Source organism: Arvicola amphibius, chromosome 1 (genome assembly GCF_903992535.2).
Source record: "Arvicola amphibius chromosome 1, mArvAmp1.2, whole genome shotgun sequence".
Lineage (NCBI taxonomy): Eukaryota > Metazoa > Chordata > Mammalia > Rodentia > Cricetidae > Arvicola > Arvicola amphibius.
In genome coordinates, this window is record NC_052047.1 from 141102383 (window position 1) to 141126240 (window position 23858).

The following is a 23858-nucleotide window of genomic DNA, read 5'->3' on the forward strand; positions in this document are numbered from 1 at the left end:
TGAGAAATTCTTCACCGTTACTTGGGCAAATATTTCCTCCCTTTTCCTCTCTTTCCATTCACATGTGTATTAGAAAACTAAACCTGTTCCTTCTTTTTTATGTAATTTACTTTTGGGGGGGTTAGTTCAAGACAGGGTTTCTCTGTAGCTTTCGAGCCTGTCCTGGAACTAGCTCCTGTAAACCAGGCTGGCTTCGAACTCATAGAGATCCGCCTGCCTCTGCCTCCTGAGTGCTGAGATTAGAGGCATGTGCCTCCACCTCCTGGCTATGTAGTTTACTTTTTATGTTCATTGGTGTTTTGCCTGCATGTATGCCTGTGTGAGGTGTCAGAAGCCCTGGAACTGGAGTTACAGACAGGTGTGAGCAGGTATGAGCTGTCATTTGGGTGCTGGGAACTGAACACAGGTCCTCTGCAAGAGCAGCCAGTGCTCTTAAGACGTCTCTCCAACACCCGCCCCACTCCTCTCCTCCTTAAGCACTTCTTTTTTGTATTTCTCTCTCTCTCTCTCTCTCTCTCTCTCTCTCTCTCTCTCTCTCTCTCTGGTTTTCAAGATAGGGTTTCTCTGTGTTACAGCTGTGGCTGTCCTGGAACTCACTTTGTTGACCAGGCTGGCCTCGAACGCACAGAGATCCTCCTGCCTCTATTTCCTTAGTGCTGGGATTAAAGGTGTGCACCACCACCACTCAGCTCTTTTTGTATTTCTTTTCCCTCTTTACTTCCTGGATATTATCTGTGACTTTTTATACTGGGTTTATGATTCTACTGAGTCCAGTAAGCTAATAAAATTCCTAATTTAGATATTGAATGTTTTCATAGATTATAATTCTCAACTGGATTGCATTTTAACCATTTTCTATCTCTATGAGGAAATACTTATATGTGACTTAAATGTATATTTGTGTGTGCATGTGTTTACTGTGTGAGCTGCATGGGTGCATGTGCCTTGAATGCATACAGAGGCAACAGGAGGATGGATGCCGGGTACCTAGTTGTATGACATTCCACACTCTCTCCTTGAGACAAGGTCTCTCACTGGAGACAGGCTGAAGGCCAGCAAGCTCCAGCAGTCCTGTCTCTGTTCTCCACACAATACTGGGATTGTTGGTGTACGTGGCCACACCCAACTTTTTACATCGGTGCTGGGTACCAAAATTCAGGTTCTCATGCATATATAACACATATCTTACCTACAAACCATCTCCTTAGACTCATTCTGTTAAAGACACACACTGTCCAGGCTTCCTGTTGTCTTGTTATGCAGCTGAGGATGACTTTGGACTTCTAGTTGTCCTTCCACTTTCCAGATGCTAGGATTGCCAATATGTGCCCTCACACCTGGCAAGAAAAACATTTTTTAAAAAACCTTATTTTTCCTTTATGTGCATTGGCGTTTTGCCTCCATGTATGCATGTGGATGCCAGATCCTCTAGAACTGAAGTTACGGACAATTGTGAGCTGCCATGTGGGTGCTGGGAATTAAACCCGTTTCATCTAGAAGAACAGTCAGTGCTCTTAACTGATGAGCAATCTTTCCAGCCCCAATGAAAACATTTTAAGACACTAACCCTTTTGATGATTTTCAGTGTGTTGATCCCAATTACTTTTTCAGGTTCTGTTCTGCTATCTCTAATAGCTCATTCATCTCCAGGCCTGCTTTCACATCTGATTTATCTCGTCTATCTCCAGGCCTGCTTTTACATCTGATTTATCTGATTTATCTCATCTATCTCCAGGATTTTACATCTGATTTATCTCTATGACTGTTACTTTTCCGTGTCTTCCGATAAGTGTTGCCATTTTGGCACATCCCTGACACTGTGAAGGCAGGGTCATTACATCTCTAAAGAATAGTTTCCTTCTGGGTCTGGTTGGGTTTTAGAACAGGTCTTTCTCACCCTCATTACTCTGAAGCCCTTGTTTATAGTGTGTTGTGTGGGTTCTGCAGCAGCCTTTTCAGCCTCTGGCCAAATGCCCACCCCACTCATTAAGGTGAGCTGTTTCCAGGGAGGGAGACCCCCAGGGAAAGGCTGGGCCAAGGCTCCCACCTGCATTTCTGGCTCCAGCACTCCACTCCCGCACTGTGTGCTTGTTTAAGGCACAGAGTTGCTGACCCTGCAAGGCTAAGTGTAGCGTCAACTTCCCCTCCATGTCTGGAACTAACATTTCAAAGGGCTTTTTCTAGAAGATTCCAGCAGGATCCACCATTGTCGTTCTGTTGACAGACTGCCACAAGATTGTGGGTACCTGAACGTTCTGTCCATAGTAACTAATTCTCAGCCATGCCACAAATCCTCCTGTGTCTCTGGAACATTGAGGGTGGAGTATGTGCCAAGCCTAGAATGTCTTAATTGCCCTCTCCACACCACCTCTCAGACTGCCCCTGAGGATGACTTGAGGCTGGAGTAGCTGTCACTCTGACATCCTCAGCTCCAGCTCAGCTAGTCCCTCCCTGCCCTCTGCTGTCTAGGCTGCACCTGGGCCACCCCCAGGCTCTCCATCTGGTCAGCATTTTCGTTCCCATCTCTCTTTGCACCCTCAACCCTCAAGGGCTTGTCCCTGCTCTCACCACCTGACTAAGCCCTTCCAGGAGCCGCTTTTAGGAAAATGAGCCCCACTCCAAAGCACCGTGGCCTTCCTCACCTCCCACACACCCTGTGGAACAGCAACATTTGCTGTTGGGGGTGGGGTGTCATCTATCGAACCTGGAGAGTCACTGGAAGAAGACAGATGGTGTGAGCGCCCTCTATCGTCAGTGAGAAGCACTGGGTGCCAGGTGCTCATCCTAGGAACTGGTTAATTCAGATGGAAGCAGCCACAGTTGTGAGGGACCCACTACAGTGGGTGGTGTGCCCTGAGTGGCAGGAAGCCCTGGGGGCCATTTTGGGGAACAGGGAAGGTGCCCCTAAGCTCTACCTCAGTGTCTGAGGGTGAAGATCTCCCAGTTGACAGGGTTGACAGGGCTTCAAGAAGTTCTGATGCAGAGCTGTTTGGGTCACATGAGGGGAAGCATCATAATGAGCATGCTCTTTGGGTCAGGATATGAGGCACTGTATGCTTGGTACAAGCATCGTCCTGACCACCCCTTCCTGGAAACGCACAGTCCCAGGGATCCCCTCTGCGGTTTCCAGACAATGTCTATAACTGAGAATCTGAGGCAGTGGCAAAGGAGTGGCAAAGAGCAGGAGGAGTCCTGGTGGTAACCAGCAGGCGCCAGCAAGATCCTGAATGTCAGCCTGGAAAGGGTATTCCCGTCCCAGGAGCACACTGTTTCGTGTGTCCATGCTGATTCTGGTGCAGCGCGGATGGGGTCAGGAGAGGGCATGTGTCAGCGCGTGGTATCAGGATGCTGCCACAGGCATCTAGGAGAGGCAGTAGCTTAGATGACCCATTCCCCCAGGGTCAACAGTGGGGACATGCTCAAGAAACCCCTTGGTCCAGACTCACGGGAAGGTTACTTGCCAGATGTGGGGATGGGTATGGATCCAAAAGGAGGTAGCCTTCCCTATGGACCCAAAAGCTATGTGGCAGAAGGGGAGAGAGGGAGGAGGGAGAGGTGGAAGGAGGGGCAGCATCGGCCTAGGACTCCCAGCCTCCAGCCCTTAATGACACAAGTCATACTTAGCACCCTCTCACAGCAAGGGAGGGACATTTGTGGGCACCAGTGTACCTGTGGGTAGGAACCCTGTGTTGTTGGCGGTGGTGTCCTGGCCCATCTTCCTCTTTGTGGTTCAGTACATACAGTAGGGCCTGCCATGAGTGAGGGGCCATCCTACTAGGCAGAGCACCCTAATCTGGGTGGGGCCTGGCATACTACAGATACATGCTCTCCTCCCATGAAGTCTTGTAGATCTATCCCAGCATGATTAGGAGACAAAAGGTTCAGAGAGGTTCATCTTAAAACACTGAGTGAGTGCTGGACGTGGTGGCTCATGCCTTTAATCCCAGTGTTTGGGAGGCAGAGGCAGGTCGATCTCTGTGAGTCTGAAGCCAGTGTGGTCTACAAAGCAAGTTCCAGGACAGCCAGAGCTACTGCATAGAGAAAGCCTGCCTTCAAAACAAAACAAAACAAAACAAAACAAACAAGCTCCACTGAATGAGAAAACCACAGACTTGGGAGACCTGGTCACCAATCTCTCCATATGGGCATCCTGTGCCTATTGACCTCAAAGACAGGGCTGCCTTCACTCAGATCAGATGCTCAGGCAACCATCTCATGCTTGCACAGGGGCTCTTCTGTTCAGAGTCCCAGAGGAGACTGTTACTGGATGGCTGGATGAGAACCTAGCCTCAGAACCTCGCTGCTTCCATAAGGTTTTATTGTTACCAGCTCAGCCGTTCTGCTTCCCTGATTGACCACGTTGCCCTTCCAACACCATGGCGTGCACCACTGAACAGGAATGGAGCCAGCAAGGGTTTCTTTTATCTTGTTCTGCCTATGGCTTGCCTTGAATTTGTGGTCTAGGTTAATTCCATATCTGTCTGTGTTTCCAGCTAACTTCAGCAAAGACTGGCTTATTGGTATTTTTAAACCTTAAACAGCAAGCAAAGCTGGTTTTGGAAATCTGTTTTCAATTGGGTTGCTCCCCTCAGTGTCGTCCTGTTACACACCTAGTGCTAGTTATGATCCTTACAGCACCCAGGTCTCTCCTTCCCCTCCCCATGTAGGGTCAACCTCAGGCAGAGCTCGTACCTGCTTAGGAAGCCTAAGTGAGAGACCCAGGATACAGGCACCGTCCATGTCCCAAAGGGCTTCTTGCTGCCAGAATTAGGTTGATCACAAAGCACACTGCCCTTTGGGGAAGGTGGGAGGGCGCCACTAGCCCAGCAGCATCCAGGGGCTGTGGCAGGTTAGATACGGTGGGTGTGGCCTTCTGGAGCCTGCTTGTCCCTCTGCCCCCACTGAAAGCCTTAGACTTCAACAAGATTCACAGGAAGCCTATGTGACCTGGAAATGCATGGCTGTGCAGTGTTCAGCTTTTGGCTATACCTCAGAGTCACCTCCTACCTTCCAAAGAAGAGTCTTGTGCCCTTAGCGGCAGATGTGGATGTGCCAGGGTGAATCTCTACTTTGCCCACTGTACTGTAGGAAGCAAGGACTACAGGTCTTTCCGCCCTGCCCAGTGATGCCCATTGTCATGGGCATGTACAGCAAGGGATGGGGGTTTCTTGGTGGGCCACCCTGACTGTCAGTGCAAGGACACATGTTGCCTGGGGCCTGTAGAAGGGACTCCTCACTGGGACCAGCCGAGGGTGAGACAGTTGAATTTGGGTGGCCCAGGGCTGGGGTATTGTACAGCATGGATGCCCAGCTCTTATCCAGAATGTCTGCTTTTGCTTCTGGTCTCAGAGCCCAAGACGCTCGCTGGTGGGGCTCCCATCCCAGGGACTTTTTCCTCCTAATGCCACTCTGCCTGTTTCTATGGTAACTGCAGATCTGTACCCTGCCTGCGCATGTGATTGTGTTCTGTTCTCCTTGTAGATGGAGGAGATAAGATTTAAAGACAGAGCAGTCTTCGTGCTGGAAAGAGAGTTAGGGGTTCAAGCCGGGCATGCCCAGAGACTGCAGCTCCAGAAAGAGGCTCTAGATGAGCAACTTTCCCAGGCCAAAGAGGCTGAGCGGCACCCAGGCAGCCCCAGACGGGAACTTCCTTATGCAAGCGGTGCAGGAGACGCCTCAGACCACTCAGGAAGCCCTGTAAGCACCCCCAGGTTGCGTCTCAGCCATCCCCGAGTCGCAGACACAGAGGGCCACGTAGCCATATGACCCAATGCAGCAGCTCCATGTATCCAGCTAGCTCCTCCTGCCCCAGACACTGTACAGCCAGCCCCTACTTTCCTGACTCTGGCTGGGAGGGCTGATACATTGTCTCCCTCCATCATCAGCCCAGCAGAAGCACTGCACTTGTTGCCTCCTGGGCCCCAGGTTGCTAAAGGTCACTTGCCGATCATGTCCTGCCCTTGGTTGGTGGGGAGAACCCACTCCAAGCATGAACTGCTTTCCTTCCCTTCCATCCCCCCTGCGCACGGGCTCCAGCTCCCCCTCCCCCGTGTCTCTCTGGCTTGGCCCATTTTGTTATGGTTGCTAGCGCTAGCATCACCGGTCACCGCCCACCTGCTTTTCATGTGACCATGACATTCTCTGCTCCTTCTCAGGCTGCTAGTGACCCTGTGGGGCAGCCAGCAACTGCATAACTGTGAGCGTGTTCATTTTGTCACCACGCCTCATTCAGACTCTCTGTGGTGGTCTGCAGTACCCTGGGAGACTCTCAATGCTATCCCTCTAAGTCTTTGGTCCCCAGCCTCTCCTGCACCTGTTGAATGAGGAATTTGAGCCATGTCCAGCACCTTCCTGGACGTTCTTTCCTTTGATTCAGGGACAAAAGTTTAAACTGATTCTGCCTTGGGCCATTGACTTTGGAGAATATCATTTATGATCTCGTTACAAATGACTTACTTGAGTTAGAACCAACTCCCTGGATGCCCTGGTTCTGTACTAGACCACTGCAATAACTCTAGATTCCAAACATGCATTAGAATGTTTTTCATTCATTTTTTTTAACGTTCCCGTAGTTCCAAAAGTGAGTTTTAGAAACTCAATTTGAAGGGGCACACTTCTTGGGAAAACAATTCTAGAAAGTCTACAAGGAATGTCATCCTTTGAGAGTGACTTGTTGCTTGGCAGGGCAGGCCCGTCTGGAAGGTAACAGCTGGGCAAAGGCCTAGAGGAAGCATGCGGCTGGTCCTCCCCCACACTCGGGCTTCCACACTTGCACGCCCTCACCCGCCACATTTGCACATTGCAGACTTCTCTGCTTTCCCATCTTGCTGGGTTCAGTGAGTGCATGAGCTCTGGGGCTAAGTGCCTCTGCCAGGAGGGCCCTGCGGCAGCCATTGGGAAGCCAAGGCAGAAGCGCGTTGGTCTCCAGCTGGGGTGGGGATTGCCAAGGTTTGCACCTAGGACCAGTTATTTGCAGTTGATTTTTGTTTTAGGAACAGCAGTTGGACGAAAAGGATGCCAGGCGCTTCCAACTTAAAATCGCTGAGTTAAGCGCCATCATTCGTAAACTGGAAGACCGCAACGCCTTGCTGTCCGAAGAAAGAAATGAGCTGGTGAGTGGCTGGTAGGGGGCTTTGTATTCCGTAGGCTAGGGCTGCAGTCCGGGGCAAGGTGGAAGTATCCATAAGATTCCTTATGAAAATGAGGAGTGATGGTATCAGGGACAGGCTTTCCTCAAGGCTTCTTGGTCATGCTACAATAAAGCTTCATAACAAAAACATGTGGTGGGCCATATCGCACCCCCACTTACTTACTGGTAAGCAGAGTATTGGCCCTGCCCTGCTGGTCTTCACCTTTCTCTCCATCTCCAGGTGAGCTGAGTTCCACCCTTGAGATACCCTGGCTCACCTGGGTGTGGAGTGGGCAGGGAGCGGTGGGACTCTACCTGCAGCTTGAGCCCAGCTTTCCATTTTTGCACTCTGTACCTGTAAGCTCTGCACCTACAGGTTCTGAATCTAAAGATGCTATACCTCTAGGTTCTGTATCCATAGAAACCCTCGTGTATATATACTGCATGTACAGTTACGTACTGACAGGCTCCACACCTAGAGGTTTTGTATGTATCCGTGAATCCAGCCATGGATCAAAAATACTTTTCAAAAATTGCATTCATCCTGCACAATAACTCTCTCTCTCTCTCTCTCTCTCTCTCTCTCTCTCTCTCTCTCTCTCTCTCTCTCTCTCTCTCTCTCTCTGCTTTGTTTCCCAAACAATACTATCTATGAACTAACTATATTTACTCTGTAACTGGATTATTATAAACAACCCTGCAGTGTCCAGCACACCAGGACTGTGGTAGTCTCCAGGAAACTACCATGCCACTTTATACAATGAACTGTACACACCTGTAGCTTGGGGACCCTCAACATCTCCATGTGTCCTGCCCCGAGCCCTCCAAGGCATGGCGCTCTGACTGGTCAGTGCGCTGTCTTTCTATGTCATGTAAAAGCTCACGTTATGTAATAAATATTGTTTCAGCTAAAGCGGCTGAGAGAAGCTGAAAGTCAGTACAAGCCGTTGCTGGATAAAAACAAGCGTCTGACTCGGAAGAACGAAGACTTGTCTCACACTCTGCGGCGCATAGAAAGCAAGTTGAAATTTGTTACTCAGGAGAACATAGAAATGGTAAGCACCTGCTAGGTCTGCAGAAACAGCCGTCTGGGCAGAGCTAGGCAGTGTCTCATGTCCTCCTCTAACACCAGAGGCTCGGGCAAGCAGCAAAGAGCCCTGAAAGTCCTGTGCACACAGTAGCAAGAGATCCTGTGTATAGCGAGACAGGACTTCCAGGCCTGCTGGGGAGCTCCAAGCCAGTCAGGGTAAACTGCACTCTTGTTTCTGCCACTAAGCCAGACTGCAGAGTGGTTAGTGCTGTCTGTCTGTTCCTTCATGCCCTGGAAGTCCCAGAGGCCATGAGGCAGGTTAGGTTAAGTGACTCAATAGGATGTCACAGAGGCGTGACATTACCCTTCCAGTCAAATAGCCCATCTCCTCAGATCCTGACCTGACGGAAAAACACAGATAGTTGAGGTGGTGTGTCTGGGCTATCTGGGAAGCTGTCTGGGCCCTGATGCATGACCAAGATATAGGCCTGGGTTTCCCCAGTGCTCTGGGGCACGCTGCTCCAAGCCCAAGCCAAACAGTCCTTGCCCACACCAAGGAAACTGGAACTGTTACTCAGGCTGGTAGGGAAGTCCTTCATTCTTACCCACCATGCTTGGTGTTTCAGAGGCAGAAAGCCGGAATCATCCGGAGACCCAGCTCCTTAAATGACCTTGATCAAAGTCAAGATGAGAGAGAGATCGACTTCCTGAAGCTCCAGATTGTGGAGCAGCAGAACCTCATTGATGAACTTTCCAAGGTGAACGTGCTACACCCCTCTGCTGCCCTGTGCCCTTGGGAGCCACGTCCCATACTTCCTGTGCCCTCTGGAGCTGTGCCCCTGTTGCTATGTGCCCTCTGGAGCCACGCCCCATACTTCCCTGTGCCCTCTGGAGCTGTGCCCCTGTTGTTATGTGCCCTCTGGAGCCACGCCCCATACTTCCTGTGCCCTCTGGAGCTGTGCCCCTGTTGCTATGTGCTCTCTGGAGCCAAGCCCCCCTCTCCCCTGTGCCCTCTGGCACCATGTCCCTCTGCTATCAGGTACACCCACTATGCTCCCCTGACACTGCACCCCTCTAGAGCTGTACCCCTGCTCGACCGCATGCCCTCTGCTCCCATGCCCTCTGTCTGCACCCTCACCCATAGCCCCCAGACCTCTGTTGCCACACCCCCGTCTGCTGCATATCCTTTACTCTCTGTGCCCCCTGCCTCATCTCTCTAGGGTAGAACTGAGGGCAAGGGGGAGCAGTGATGCATTGGTGGCGTCTCCTCAGATGCCCCCATCACGTGACTACTTAAGGTGACCTTCTTTAAACAGTTTTCTGCCTTTGAGTCCCCTAAAACTGGGGACCTCAGGGCCCAAGGCCAGCAGCACCACCCATGTTGCTAACAAGCCATGCTAGCCAGGAAGCTTAAGAACACTCCATCCATTCACTCTAGGTTTGGGAGGCCAGGGACACGAGTCCAAAATCAAAGAGCAGGTGGCTGTACCCGATGCATGCACTCTGGCTGAGACCACTTCTTCCCCTGAGCAGCCCTGTGGACTCCAGCGTTCCCTGCTGTGGCCTGTCTTTTCCACTCAACACCACCATGGCTTCCTCCTCTTCTGTTTCCTGTAGGACCCTTCCCACTGGGTTCAGGACCCCTACTATTCTAGTACGGCCTCATCACAGCATCTTTGCTTAATGACACCTTCAAAGACCCTATCTGGAAACCCGGTTCCATGCACAGGTTTAGTGGATAGAGCAGGGGACAGCTTTGGGGGGCTACCACACCAGTGGTTCCATTTCTCTGTCCCTGTGCCAGCCCCCACATCCCAGCATGGGTGTGTAAGGAGCGCTTCACGAAACCCTCCACCCTATCTTAAGAGTTCCTTCTGCTTCCTGCCGGGGTCCTGATTGAGTCCAGCACGAGGCTATTTCACAATGAGCTACCTCTAGTCACTCTGTGTCCTTTGGAAGGCAGCAGTAGAACAGTGGCACCGATTTCTGTCTCTGGTCTATCTTGTAAGGACCAAACCTACCCCCATGAAACTACACAGGGAGATCCCTCCCCTGACTCCCCAGACTGAGGGTGCTCTCACCGAGGCCTCACTTTGCTGGTCCTGCTGAGGACCTGAGTTCTTTTCTCATTCAGTCTCAACAATGATTGATGAGAGAAATAGGGGAAGGTTGAACTCCTGGTTGCCTACAGGTACATATCGTGGCAGTTTCTGAAGGGCCTCTTTCTCCGGCTCTGCAGGAGTAACAGGATATCCACTGTGAACAAAGACTCCTGGTATTCTGGAAGGTTCTGGAAATCTTTAGAAAATAGCCCTCAGGAAATGAGAAGAAAGAGTGTTAGGGCCCAAACATCCCTCAGGGGAGTGAGCGTGTGGCCCTTAGGCCTCTACCAGCCATTTAACTCTGAGGTTAGAGTTTAGAGATCCCCAGGGGCCATTCTCTCTGGCCTCTGTAGAGCAAGGTCTTCCCTGTTCACTGTGTGACATCGTGTTCTCTTCCCCTAGACCCTGGAGACAGCAGGCTATGTGAAGAGTGTGTTGGTAAGTACTGGCTGGCACCGCCTTGCTTGCTGCACGTTCCCCTTGCCCCATGTAGCTGCATGGACCCATTCTGTGCCCATGGCCCTTTGTAGTCTAGATAGAAGATTGTAGCAGTCTTGAATGGATTTATCATAACACTCCCTGACCAAAGCACACAGTAGTACCTGGGAGCCAGTTCTTGGGTCATATAGGAACAGTGCCCCAGGTGATACAGCACCAGCTCCAATGATTTTTCTATGTACTCCCTAAAGGCCAGAACCAAGAGGCCACCTTTGCCACCCCTCCCTACTAGTTTCTCCCAACTAACGTGAAAGATTGTGTTGGCCTCTTCACCCTCACGACAGTGAAAACACAAAGTCTCAGGGTAACGTCCCAACAGGGAAGCAGGCACTGGTCTCTAGGTGTCTCAGGAACTACTTCTCCATAAGTAAGGACCCCTTTATGAACAAAAGGGGCCTAGACCGCCCGTCTTCCTCGAATGTCCAGTTTTTCAGAAGCCCAGGGCCCACCTACATGGGGGCTTGCTTGCCTCAGGCTGCCAGAGGATGGCTGGTGTGTACGATCTCCTTAACAAGTCTTCATGCCCAGCACCACCTGCAAAGATGTGATGCAAACCTAGGCCTAGGTACTTTGCCAGACAGCCGTTCAGCTACTCAAACAGATCTCTCCACCTGGCTTTTGCAGGAACGTGATAAGCTGTTGCGGTATCGGAAACAAAGAAAGAAAATGGCGAAACTCCCCAAGGTAAAAGAGGGGAGGGCTTGGGCATAAAACGCAAGCATCTAAGACCTGTATAAGGGGAGTGAAGCTCTTCCTTTGCACATGAAAATTTCATGGAAAAGCATTAGCCTGAAATAACTCATGTGGGACTCAAAACAAGGCTTCTATTTATCCTTTTAAATTTTGCCGACAGAGATCAGGCAACCTAGCTCGGAGAGAAGGACCCTGTTTATCTGAGGGTTGCGGGATCATAGTCGGAAGTGTGTTCCAGTGGTTTTGTGTTGTTTTGTTTGTGGCCCTGGCTAGTTTTAGAATTTTCATTGATTCTTTGAGAATTTCATACATTTATGCAATGTATTTTGATCGTATCAACCCCCTTGCTCCCCCCTCCAGCTCCTCCCCCATCCCTCTCCCCATTCACAGACAGCACTGACAGACTCAGTGGGTTATAAAGAGGCCCTGGCTGTCTCTACAGCTCAAACTCCAGAGCAGTGTTAAGTCCAGTGTCAGAAATGCCGATCATTCAGGTAAAATGTGAGACAGAAACTCAGGCTCTGACTGAGGAGTGGACAGGCGGTCTCACAGTTGCGAAGACAGGCAGTCAGACTGTTTCCCTGAGCTGACGATTGGCGAGTTCACCAGGCCAGTGGTCAGCGTGCACCCGGCGGTGTGCACAGCCAGCTGAGTTCAACAGTCGGGCCATTGGACACACCTGGGACCTGTTCCACCAGGACATCCCTACTCTAGTCTCAGTGTTCAGAAGAAGGGGGGTCAGGCTCCAAAGGCCTGGAGGCTAGGAGACCTGGGGCCAGGAGCAGACACCAGGGTGTGGTGAGCGCTGACCACTGGCCGGTGAAAAGCTGGACAGCAGGGGGCTGGTGGGTCGTCAGCACAGGTGCTCTTGCAGCACTGGCAGAGTGGGACAGCGGGAGCTGAAGCCAAGAGGGAGGTGGAGTGGACGAGAGTGAAGGTCAGAGAAGGACAGTGACAGGGAGAGCCCCGGTGGCCTGCGGCGCGTGTTTAGTAATCAGAGATCAGAGGGGCTGAGGTCTGATGAAACTGCCTCAAGTTGGTCTTCATTTGTCTTGCTTGTTTTCTGTACATCCCTATGGAGAAGCCCGGGAAAGACTGGGGTACAGAAAAAAAGTTGGGGTACAGAGAAATCCTTCTTCTGAAAGGGCAGGACTCGGCTAAGCAAGTGTTTGGGGGTCGTTCAACTAGAAAGGTGGGGTAGTGGTCAGCTCTCTGGAGGAAAGCCCAGACCGCTGGCTGCTAGGCAGGAGGAAGGTGTGAGTTGTGGGTACTTGGGAAGGGACACAGCCAAAGGGCTAGAAAATGGAGACTGGAGACACCTGGAGTTCCTAGTCCCGGATTCAAGCTTTCCTGGAAAGCTCTGGAAGAGGGACCAGCAGAGAGACCCAAGGCCACAGTGGCCAACCACTACTTCAGAATCAGTTAAGGAAGCAGGGGACCCTGAATGTGGCCAAAAGAACATGTAAGCCTCCTGGACCTTGGAATACTCCTAAAGCCCAGATGAACAAAGCTAAGGATTTTGAAGGAAGAGCTTCTCAAACTATCTGGTAACAGACCCGGCTTTGCTTGGTTTCTAGTCCAATCTGTCAAGGATAGATACTTGTGAAAGTACAACAGACATGTGGCCGCAATAGTGAGTGCCCAGCCACGTGGAACTCACTGTCTACCCTGTATGAGTTCAACAGGTACGGAAGTCACATCCAGGAACTGCTTATCCAGGGACCATGGTCCACTTCCCCATCTACCCTCTATCATCCTTCCTCCAGGATAACCAAGCTGGCTAATAATGCCCAGACCTTCACATTGGCCTGTAGGAAACCAGTCCCAGTGTTTCTTGAAGGACAGCAGCAAAACATAGAAGGGAGTGAATTGCATTGGAGATGGGGAACAGCTACTCACCTGTGACCCCCATACCAGGGCAACAGGAAGAAGAGGCAGAAGAAGGCCTAGGGCTGCCAGCCATGCCTGGCCTGGGTTTGCACTAATGCATTGTTGGGTTTGCACTAATGCATTGCATTTGGGTCAGAAGCCGGTTGTTGTGGAGACCTTCTTTGGCTATGATGAAGAAGCTTCCTTGGAATCCGATGGCTCTTCCATTTCTTATCAAACCGACAGGACAGACCAGACCCCATGCACCCCCGAAGATGACCTGGAAGAGGTAACTTGGGTCTCCTACAGAGTTCTCTGACTAGCCAGCCCTTGGGGGGTCAGTGAAGCACTTAGTCAGGTGGGCAAGGGATAGGGTGGAGCTCTCACGTGAAGGCTGCTCCCTTTGGATCTCCTGGCCCACCCCTGGCGGTCCTCCTGTTAGCACAGTGAGGAACATCATTTGCACTGCTTGAGTGTGTGGCTGCTGAGGGCTACTCCTTGCCTCCAGTGTCTGGTCATACTTCTGCCCTCCATGCAGCTTGAGCCCTTTTTATAGGGTTGCGGAGGATTCTTCACTCTCTTAAAAGGAAAGTTTGAACCTCCAAGCAAGAGGCCAGCACCCATCAGGGCACACCAGAGCCTCAGTGCATAGAGCAGAACCATTTCGTGTATGAAAACAAACAGCTAGCTGTCCTAGCTGGCTAGCCCCTCTAGCCAGAATGATGGCTACCTCAAGTCCAGCAAACCATCTCAACTCCCAGACCTGAAAATCAGGATTTATCCTTGTAGGGACCGCTCTAGGGTGGCCAGCCTCTGTGGACAGGAATTGTTGTTCACAGTCTTGACCGGGTCCAGTGGCAAGGTTGTTATGCATGGCCTTCCCTGGTAGACTCTGGAATGTGGCCTAAAGGATTTGGACTTCCTTAGAAATCTAAGCGATCATAACACATCCACTCCCATCAGCCTTAGGTGGGGGACAGGGTGGGAAGATGGACTCTGTCACTCCTAGATACAGCCTGCTCAAGGTGACAGCCGACCCACTTGCATTTGCTCTCTAGCTGTGGCAGCAGGTGACATTGTAGCTAGCAGTACATACCCAGGGGTGAGCCAGAGGTCAGCGATCTTGGCATAGACCTGGGGGTAGGCTGTACCTTTCCCAAGCTCAGTGTACTTCTCATGACACATTTCTGCCAGCAGAGTTGTAGCGGGGCGGGGGGGGGGGGGGCGGATCATCTGTCATAAAGAGCCGTCGGGGTCAGGGCAAATAGGAGTTCCAACAGAGCCCCTGGTCACTGGCTACCAACCAATGAGGCTTATCCTGACTTCATCACAGCCAGTTCAGCCACCCAGGAAAAGCCCCCTCTGAGCAGTCTTGGGTCCCAAGTAGTACCCCTCCCCATAGGCTACAGAATCCCTCTGGCATGCTTCTTAGACTAGTCATAGTACCTCGCTGGGAAAAGTAGAGCCCAACTGTTTAGGGGCGCTGCCATGTGGCGCCCAGGTTAATGTCATACCTCTCTTTGCACATGTGGTGCCTGTGTGGTGCCCATGCGCTTCCCTAGGGTATGGCCAAGGAAGAGACGGAGCTGAGGTTCCGGCAGCTGACCATGGAGTACCAGGCATTGCAGCGAGCTTATGCCTTGCTGCAGGAACAAGTCGGCGGGACACTGGATGCAGAGCGAGAAGTTAAGGTCTAAATGACTTCTACTCTGCGACGTCCGGGCTCCCACTCAGCTCCTCCCCGCTTGTCCCCTACCGGGACACTCCACTTGCTCAAACTTTTGAGCTAAGCCTCTTCTATCCCACAGTCACTGGGTTCTGGGTGTTAGCACTAAAGCCGTTAAAGCCAGGGCTATGGAACCTGAGGCTGGGTCAGTTTGAACTAGAGATGGAACTGGCGTGGATGGTGGCAGTTCTGCTTCTCTGGATGTGTCCCATCACTCAGCAGCATCCAGGCCACCCTGACCACCACGGCTGGGCGGGGGTGGGGGGCGGCACTGGAGGCAGTGAGGGCACCAAGTCTCAGGGAGGAACTCAGGAGAGGGGATCCTCCTCACTGCTTTCCAGGGGCAGCTGCCTTAGAACTGTGGCTGGTGCAGTGAGTAGGGAGACAGGTTGTGGCATGGTGGGGCTCTCCTGAGCAGAAAGCTGTGAGGTCTTGGTCCTGGTTGGCCACACTCTCCCTATCTGCCCTGCAGGGCAAGAAGCAATTCTGCAACTTAGGGTTTTGGCAACGCCGCACGACTCCATCAATTAAGCGGGCTGAGGCAGAGTGCTCTGCAGTCTGCCTCTCTGAGTATGTCTGCCTGTTGGTCTGTCTGTCTGGGCTGTTAGAGAAAATTTGATGTATTCTTCCTCCTTTCTTACAGACCCGTGAGCAGCTGCAAGCAGAAATCCAGAGAGCACAGACCCGGGTGGAAGACCTGGAAAAGGCACTGGCTGAGCAGGGGCAGGTGAGTTATGGGGTTAGTATCCTCTATTTGTACTGGGGGTTCCTGGGAGAGGCATGGCCCTCAGTGGTTTCCAAGTTTCCTGTTCAAGAAGGATAGAGAGGGTGAACACATACCAGTAAAGGAATTATTCACTTCACTCTGCAAAGCTGAGCAGGCATAGTATGTGGAAGTTTCTAGTATCCAGAAGGAATGCCCTAGCAAACTGTAAGTGAAGCAAGAATCTGCCTATCCAGGGAACAAGGCATCTCCTTGGCTTCTCCACCATTCCCTCTGAGCCAGGGCAGAACTTCAGGTCCTATGTACCCTCACCATAGACATCAGAGGCAAAAGTCCCCAGCTGCTCCTGCCTTAGCCCCTGACCTGTGTTTCTGGGCACCCATCATCCCCTGGAATCAAACGGCTCAAGGTGCTATCACTCCTTCTCATACCAGAACACCATTGCCAGAATCTTCAATCCCATGGAGGGATCTCTCCCCAGTGGCCATGCTCCCTTGGTACGGTCCAACCCCAAATGCTAACAGCTAGTTGGACAGGCAGGAAGACACTCCATGATCAGCATCCCAGAATTCAGTGCTGTGGAACCTGTTGTCTCTTGACACACAGAACCCACTCACCTGCACTTCCCTGGCCACGATGCATGTAAGCTTTATCACTGGTGTTCAGACCATACATGTGCAGCCTTCTCAGACCAAGAAGTGGTCCTGGCCCAGTCATCACAGCTGGGTCGTATCCCAGGCGGCTGCTATTCTGTTGTTGATGTTAAAAGAAGAAAAGTGACCATGGAAGAGAACACAATGTCCCAAGCCCCCACCCCTAACCCAGAAGCTGTCTCCAATTGATAACCATTTGCAAAGAAAAATTAGTTTTCTCCAATAGTTTCATTGGGCATACAAACCACTCTTAAGGACAGGTTGAATGTCCAGCAGTTGATGGTCAACACAAAGCAAAGACAATGGTATTGTTGAAGGGTTTTGATCTTATAATGCTTTTTTTTATAATGTATTTTTTCTTTAATTTTTTTTACCTTACAGGACTTTTGTTTGTATATTGTGGTTTCTAGTTTTGTGTTTTTATAGGACTTATGTGTGTGAAAATGTGTGTCTGCATGTGTTGTGTGTGTGTCTGTCTGTCTACATATCTATATGTGTTTCCTGTAGCCCTGCAGTGTTCTCCTGCAGGGTATTCACACCTGCATTTCAATTTCATTTTCAAGGATATGAAGTGGATTGAGGAGAAGCAAGCGCTGTACCGAAGGAACCAAGAGCTTGTAGAAAAGGTATGCCCTGCCTCCCAGCTGTGTGTGCATGCATTGGCAAGACGCCTTTGTGCTTGTGGAGTATGTGGTAGACTTTGTGGGCTGGTGGTAGACTTGGGCACGAGTTCCAGGCCTTTCTGTGGTTCGCCCTGTAGCAGCCCAAGGCAGCCTACTTCCTGGAAGAGGAAACCAGAGCTGCCTTTCCCAGGTCCAACAGAGCTGTGTCTGCAGCCACTGTGGTAATTCTCTGTGCTGATGGGTAAGGATGGCTGGAGAAATCGCTGGAAACACCCTGGTCAGAAGCCATGTGGATCAGGAAACTTCTAGCAATGTTCACCATGCGATTGATTGTCCTCAGAGTACAGCCTGCTTGAGAGTCCCCAGGTGAAGCTGGACTTTTGTTCCTGACTGTGCCCCTCAAGTAGGGCAGTACCTAATAGTATCTTCAGCTATGGGTTCTCTTGGTCTCTGGTAACAAGAGATTAAAAAAAAAAAGTTCATTTCCCTGACTGTGACTTTATTGGCTATAATGTTTTATCTAATTAAAACAGGGGAGAAGAGCCATGCTACTCTTTGTAGATCTTAGGGGTTACCTGGTACAAACACACCTTTCCCAAGGTGAGCCTAGATAGGAGAGCTGTGACTTCCATTTGTGGTACACACTAACACTCATGCACACCCACACTTAAACACCTGTGAGCACACCCGGATGCTGATGCCCATTTGAAAATGCATGCTCTCCAGGGAGCTAAAGAGATGACAGTAAGGAAAGCGTTTGCCGAGCAGCTTGAGGACTTGAGTTTGGATCCCAGCACTCATGTAAAGCTAGGTGGAACAGTGTGTGTCTATATTCTCAATCCTGGGAGGGACTCTGGGGCTTGTCGGTCAGCTGAATCAGTGAGTTCAAAATTTAAAGCTCTGTCTCAAAAAACAAAGTGGAGAGTGGTTGAGGGAGCTGCTCTGTGTCGTCTGGCATCTGTATGCACACATGTAGATGGCATATCACACACACGTGTGAGCACACACGTGCACACACACACATACCTGTGCTCTCCTCTGAATTTGATGAGCACAGTGTCCCAACAGGGCCCTGCAGGTACTTCTAAGCTCCTGAATGTTTAGGACGAGAACGAGTGCTGTAGAAGGATCCACCTTGCTGCTCGAGCATCCTGAATATTAGACCAGGCTTAGGCATCTCTGAGTTCAGTGCTGGGAGAGATGGCTATAGCTGTCTCCTCCTCAGCGGGCATCCTGCGTGTATGGAGCTGCTGAGGATGTGAACCATGGTGGCATGTGTTAGCCTTTGCTTTTGGTTTGTGATGCCAGTGATCAAACCCGGATCCTTGTGCACGCTAGGCATGTGCCCTGCCGCTCAACACTGAGCTATATACCAGCCTCTGTGTGTTCACACTCAGGAAGGCAGAACCCTATGTCAGGTTAATTCATTACTGGTGGTATCTAAACACTCCTGAGTTACCCGCATCAAATCTAGAATGTAGTCAGGCAACCGCACACCCATTCATTCCTCCCCTGGGCCGTGGACCAGCCTGAGCTCCAGGAACCGCACAGGGGACCCCTTGTCCTCATAGCTTCCATCTCTGTCTCTGCGGAGTAGTTCTCTGGGCAGTATCGTCGTACAGGGCAAGGGCCCTGTTCTCACAGAACCGAGCAGCTGTCCAGAAAGCTGGTCTACGCGTTCTCTGAAGGAATCATACTCCTTCTCACCTTATCCACTTCCTATTCTTCAGATAAAACAAATGGAGACGGAGGAGGCCCGGCTGAAACATGAGGTCCAGGATGCAAAGGACCAGAATGAACTGCTGGAATTCAGGATCCTGGAGCTTGAGGTAGGGAAGGCTATGGGGCTAGGGGGAGGGACACACAAGCTGGCAGGCCACAGAGCCATGAGCTGGGATCCTCTTCTCAAACCTCTCAGCTCTTAGGATGAACAAAATCCCAAAGGCCACCTGGGAAAGAGAAGAGACCAGGTTGGGGTCAGCTGTATCCCTCCGAGGAAGGATGGGGCAGAGATATAGAGTGAGGTCACTTGGGGTAGGGGTGAGAGGTGGCAAGCAAGAACCTAGCACTGTAAAGGGAAAGGAAAGCAAACAAAAGGCCCGGGGCTCTATGGGTCCAGACCTATGACCTCAGCAAAGCGTGGTGGCTGCAGCTACGCTGAGGTGACCAGTGGCGGGGACAGTGGCCAGGTCCTGGTGCAGCCCAGCAGACATTCATTCTAGTCTGTAGAAGCCTCTTGGTGGAGGAGAGGTACCATACAGGGGTCAGGTGCCCTTCAACTTTGCCCTGCTGTCTCTGGCCTGTGCCCTCTGTTATGACCTACGGAGGAGAAGAGGCAAAGATCCTTGGGAGGTCAGGCTGGGTTAGGCGGGGGGTCATGTCACTATGCCACCTTTCGCTGTGAGGACAGATGGGCAGTGTTGCTCACTACGGTGAGAGGAAGTTATTACACAGGTGTGCCCTTGATGGACATTCCCACACAGCCCTGCGTCCTCCATCTCAGTCCAGTGGGGGAAAGCCTGGGGAACTCTGCACAAAGTCCAAACACCCATCCACTTTCTGGGTCCTTGGAGGGCTGTGAAGCTGACTGGCTGTCCTTTATGAGTCCTGGGCTCCTGTGTCATCCTCTGTACAAGGGTGATGAACCCCATCAATGGTCTCCTCCAGTGCTCATTTTGCCAGTCCTGTGAATGACTCTACCTGACATCTGTCCTCTAAGCCTCTTCACGACCCCTGGGACTTGGGGATGAATGAGCAAGTGAAGAACCCTGGGATGGGTACCAGTAGGCCACATGGCCAAGGCTCCATAGAGCCAGCCTCCTACCACCTGGGGCAGCAAGCACACAGGGACAATCTCCTGGGCAAGTCTGTGGAGGTTTCTGCCCAAGGACTCCCCCAGAGCTGAGTTCGGGGGGAAACATCACCTTGCCTCCCCAGAGGGTGGTCTCGGTCAGTGTGCACCAGCTCAGCACCAGGGAGGGAGGAGATAGGGTGAGAACAGCCCCACTACTGCCATGCCCAGCCTTCTGCTCTTTGTCTCAGGAGAGGGAGAGGAAGTCACCGGCCATCAACTTCCACCATACGCCATTCGTGGATGGGAAGAGCCCCCTGCAGGTGTACTGTGAGGCCGAAGGTGTAACGGTAAGTCTCCCCTCCTTCACCTTGCCTGGCCCACCAAGCTGCCACTCACAGACGGCCCTGTCCCTCTGTCTGCATCCTAGGACATCCTGGTCACGGAGCTGATGAAGAAGCTGGATATCTTGGGGGATAACGCCGTAAGTGTATGTCGCTCTCCTGACTTGTGCATGCCTCTTCATGCTGACCACCCCAGCCCAGCCCTCAGGCCCAGGGGCCCCGGAAGCCCACCCCAGTCCCATCTAGGCCACCTTGAACAGAAACCTTTCCTGAGGTGAAGAGCCCCCTCAGAAGGGCCCACTGCATTTGGGAAAATCTGATCTTGGCTCATTGTGGCTATACCTTTGGGGCTCAGTCACATGTACTTAGTTTCTGGACTCTCTTTGGATCATAGCTCTTCTGTGACCACAGGGCATTGGTCTGGGGGAGCCTTGCTTGTAGGCAACCCAGGATTATTAGGATTCTCAATTTTGTGATCTGGAGGTAGAAGCAGAGTCCATAGGTAATCTCCAAATCGCATTAGGAGAACAGTTCCAATTTCTGCAGCACACTCCTCAAAAGACTCCTAATCGTCAAGTGTACAGAGTCAAGGCAGCTCCCTCCACTACTCTTCCTTGCCTTCTTCCTTCAGCCCATCCTTCCGCCTCCGTCCACACTCTATACATACGTACAGATATCTTCCCCTCTTTCATCCGCAGTCTCTCCAGCCACCCTTTGCCTGCCATCTACCCTCCAGTTCCTTGCCTACCAGTGGTGTTCTCTTCTTTAAATTGTTGCTGCCTTTTAATCCACAGCTGTCAGCAGTGATTAGGCTGCAAGGGCTTCAGGCTTCTGTTCACTCAGGCACCAACTCTTTCAAAGCTATGAAGGGAACTTAACTAAATCTCTGTCCCTCTAAAGAATTCAAGATTCAAAGTTTGAGGTGGAATTTTGCTCTTCAGAGAGGGTGAATGGCAAGTAGCTCACCTCCTCTCCTCACTCCTTCTTAAAAACCCTTCTCTGCTGGGTGTTGGTGGTGCACGCCTTTAATCCAAGCATTCAGGAGGCAGAGGCAGGCAGATCTCAAGACTAGCCTGATTTACATGGTGAGTTCCAGGACAGGTTCCAAAAAGCTTCCTGTCTCTAAAAAACAAGCCAAAACAAAACAAACCAACCAAACAAAAAACTCTTCTCCACCTGGCTCCTCCTACCACTTCCTGTCAGCTAGTTGCTGCTGTAACCACCTGACCACAGGTGAATTTTATTTAATCAAACACATCTTTGCATCATTAAACAAATGTTCCAGTGCATAAGCAAAACAATACAAGTTAAAATAGTATTCTACAACATATCAATCTATCATCTATCTTGTGTCTACAATACACCACCCACCCACCTTTTGTCCATCCTTCTATCCTGTTAACCATTTGTCACCCATCCATCCACCCACCCATCCACCCACCCATCCATCCACCCACCTATCCACCCATCCACCCAGCCAGCTTAATTCTATTCATCCATCCTCCATCAGTATCCCATCCCTCCCTTCCTCCACCTTCTCTCTTCTTCCCTCCATTAACCCATCCTGCATCCACTTACCTATCTATCCTCCGTGCATTATCACATACTTGCTGATCTCTGCCCCTGCCCCCCATTAGCTTTGGCATTGACAGGGGCCTTTCTCTTTATCTTCTCATTTCCTGGGAAGCAGTGAGGAGCAGAGCAAGGGGAAGCACCTTCAGGAAGTTCCATGTCCACCCCTTAACCACTCTTGGTGGTTCCTTTATATCAAAGATGGTGAGGTACCATTCAATAACAAGGATAGCTGTGGTGCATTGTGCCCTGAGGTCTAGACTTAGGTGTAAGTTCTGTTGTGGATGCTAACTTCTGTTGCATAGCTAGAGAAATTGAAGCCTCAGAAGTTTACTAAGCTGATTTAGTGGCTTTGGTGATAGCCCCAGCCAATTCTGTGTCAGGGTCCTTCCTTGACCAAGTAGCTTCTCTTAAGAGTGCCAGTAGCTTGATTGCCCTAGGGTCATCATACAGCCTCCGAGATCACTCTTACCACACAGGCAGAGAAGGGTGACAATCGGAGAGAATATGGCCAGGTCTTACATGTAGGAGACCCTGGCAGTTCCTGCCAATGGGCCAAGTTCTGACTGTACTTATCACAATGCAGCAATGTACTGTGAGATGCCTGAGCTTGTGAGTTCTGTCTGGAAGCATTTGGTGGCCCTGCTGGTGAGGAACCAAGTGACTGTCACCTTCATAGTTAGAATACATGAATGTCATGGCTGCCGTCACCAGACATTTCCTGCCTGCCTCTGGTTCCCCAGGGGCCAGGATACTGGGGCAGAGGAGAGAAACCAGTGGGGCCAGATCAGAGGCCCATCCTTCATTGCAGGTGGTGCAGCTCAAGCTGCTGTGGTTACCTTGTTGTCACCTGGAAAAGAGAGGGCTGTAGACTGACTGAACAGTGTTCTGACAAAGCTGGGCATTAGGGAACAACCTCCAGGGGTCAGAGGATCAGACTGCATACAAAAAATGACCCCAAGAGCACTTCATTCCGCTTTGATGCATCCAAGTAGATCCCTTCCATCGCCTTGAAGCTACTTTGTTCAACCTCCCGGTGTTCATCGTCCTAGCCAGCAGACAGAGTTGTGGCCATGCAGCTCTGCCTTTTGCGGGTGAGGGGCTTCTAGAACAGGAGGAATGAAGGAGAGTAGGAGGGAGGATGAGGAACGGTAGGATGAAGGGTCATGGGAGGGCTAAGAGCAAGGATAAAGAGCACTGTGGTCCAGCCCTGGGAGATGAGGCCCCCACTGTGCCCATCCCAGGCAGTGCAGTCCCCTGCCTCCCCGCCTGCCAGAGTACTCACTTGTGAGGAACCCCATCCTGACTTGGAGGCTGAGGGAAGAAGGAACTACCTGCCTTTAGGGAGCTCATCTTCTAGGAGGGAAGGGCTAGCTCCTGTGTGACTTGGTCGGGTTCTAGGGCTAGAGGGAAGCTCCCCTGTGCCAGCCTGAGCTGGCCGTGCCTCTTGCTTCGATGGTCTGACAGTGAGAGGTGATGTGGATAGTACCCCAGAGATGTAGAAGGGTGATTGAGTAAAAATATCTTTTAGCTATAGCCCCAGCCCCATGTCCATTCACCACCCCCATTCACCCCACACCTTCCTCTGACACTGACTCTGTGTTCTGCTTTTGCACCCAGAATCTGACCAATGAGGAACAAGTGGTTGTCATTCAAGCCAGGACAGTCCTGACCCTGGCAGAAAAGGTAACAGGGACTCTGTGGATGTCTCAGAGCGGGAGAGGCTCCTATAGATAGATACTCTCCCTGGGAGGAGGGCCTTCAGGGCAGGGGCATGGTCCACTAGGTCTTGTCTGCCTGGGGAAACTGACCCACACAGGTCAGACAGCGACACCAAGAACCTCTGCAAGGGGAGATTCGGCCAAACAATGGCCAAATAACTCTGTCTCCACCCCTCCCACAGACACTGCCCTAGTGGAGACTTCACCTGTACCTCCTCCCAATGCAGACTTCACCTCTACCTCCTCCCAATGCTGGCTTCACCTCTACCTCCTCCACAGACACTCCCACAGTGCAGACTTCACCTCCACCTCCTCCCAATGCTGACTTCACTCCCACGTCCTCCTAATGCAGATTTCACCTCCACCTCTTCCCAATGCAGACT

At 51.3% G+C, this 23858-nt stretch overlaps 1 protein-coding gene across 18 annotated transcripts in view; it reads left to right on the top strand.

Moving 5' to 3' along the window:
• Positions 1–23858, top strand: part of Jakmip3 (Janus kinase and microtubule interacting protein 3) — a 57970-nt gene that overhangs the window by 27803 nt on the left and 6309 nt on the right. For 2 of the 18 annotated variants that reach the window (XM_038341840.1, XM_042055262.1), the window contains exons 3-16: positions 5482–5697; positions 6999–7112; positions 8038–8184; positions 8786–8917; positions 10664–10699; positions 11384–11443; positions 13482–13610; positions 14884–15012; positions 15691–15774; positions 16988–17050; positions 18778–18876; positions 20090–20188; positions 20269–20328; positions 23375–23440. In XM_038341840.1, coding sequence (XP_038197768.1) covers positions 5482–5697; positions 6999–7112; positions 8038–8184; positions 8786–8917; positions 10664–10699; positions 11384–11443; positions 13482–13610; positions 14884–15012; positions 15691–15774; positions 16988–17050; positions 18778–18876; positions 20090–20188; positions 20269–20328; positions 23375–23440 — 1434 coding nt within the window. Of the gene's footprint in view, positions 1–5481; positions 5698–6992; positions 7113–8037; positions 8185–8737; positions 8918–10663; positions 10700–11383; positions 11444–13481; positions 13611–14883; positions 15013–15690; positions 15775–16987; positions 17051–18777; positions 18877–20089; positions 20189–20268; positions 20329–23374; positions 23441–23858 lie in introns of all 18 variants that reach the window. The other 16 variants (XM_042055265.1, XM_042055268.1, XM_038341823.1 and 13 more) reach the window with 15 other exon arrangements.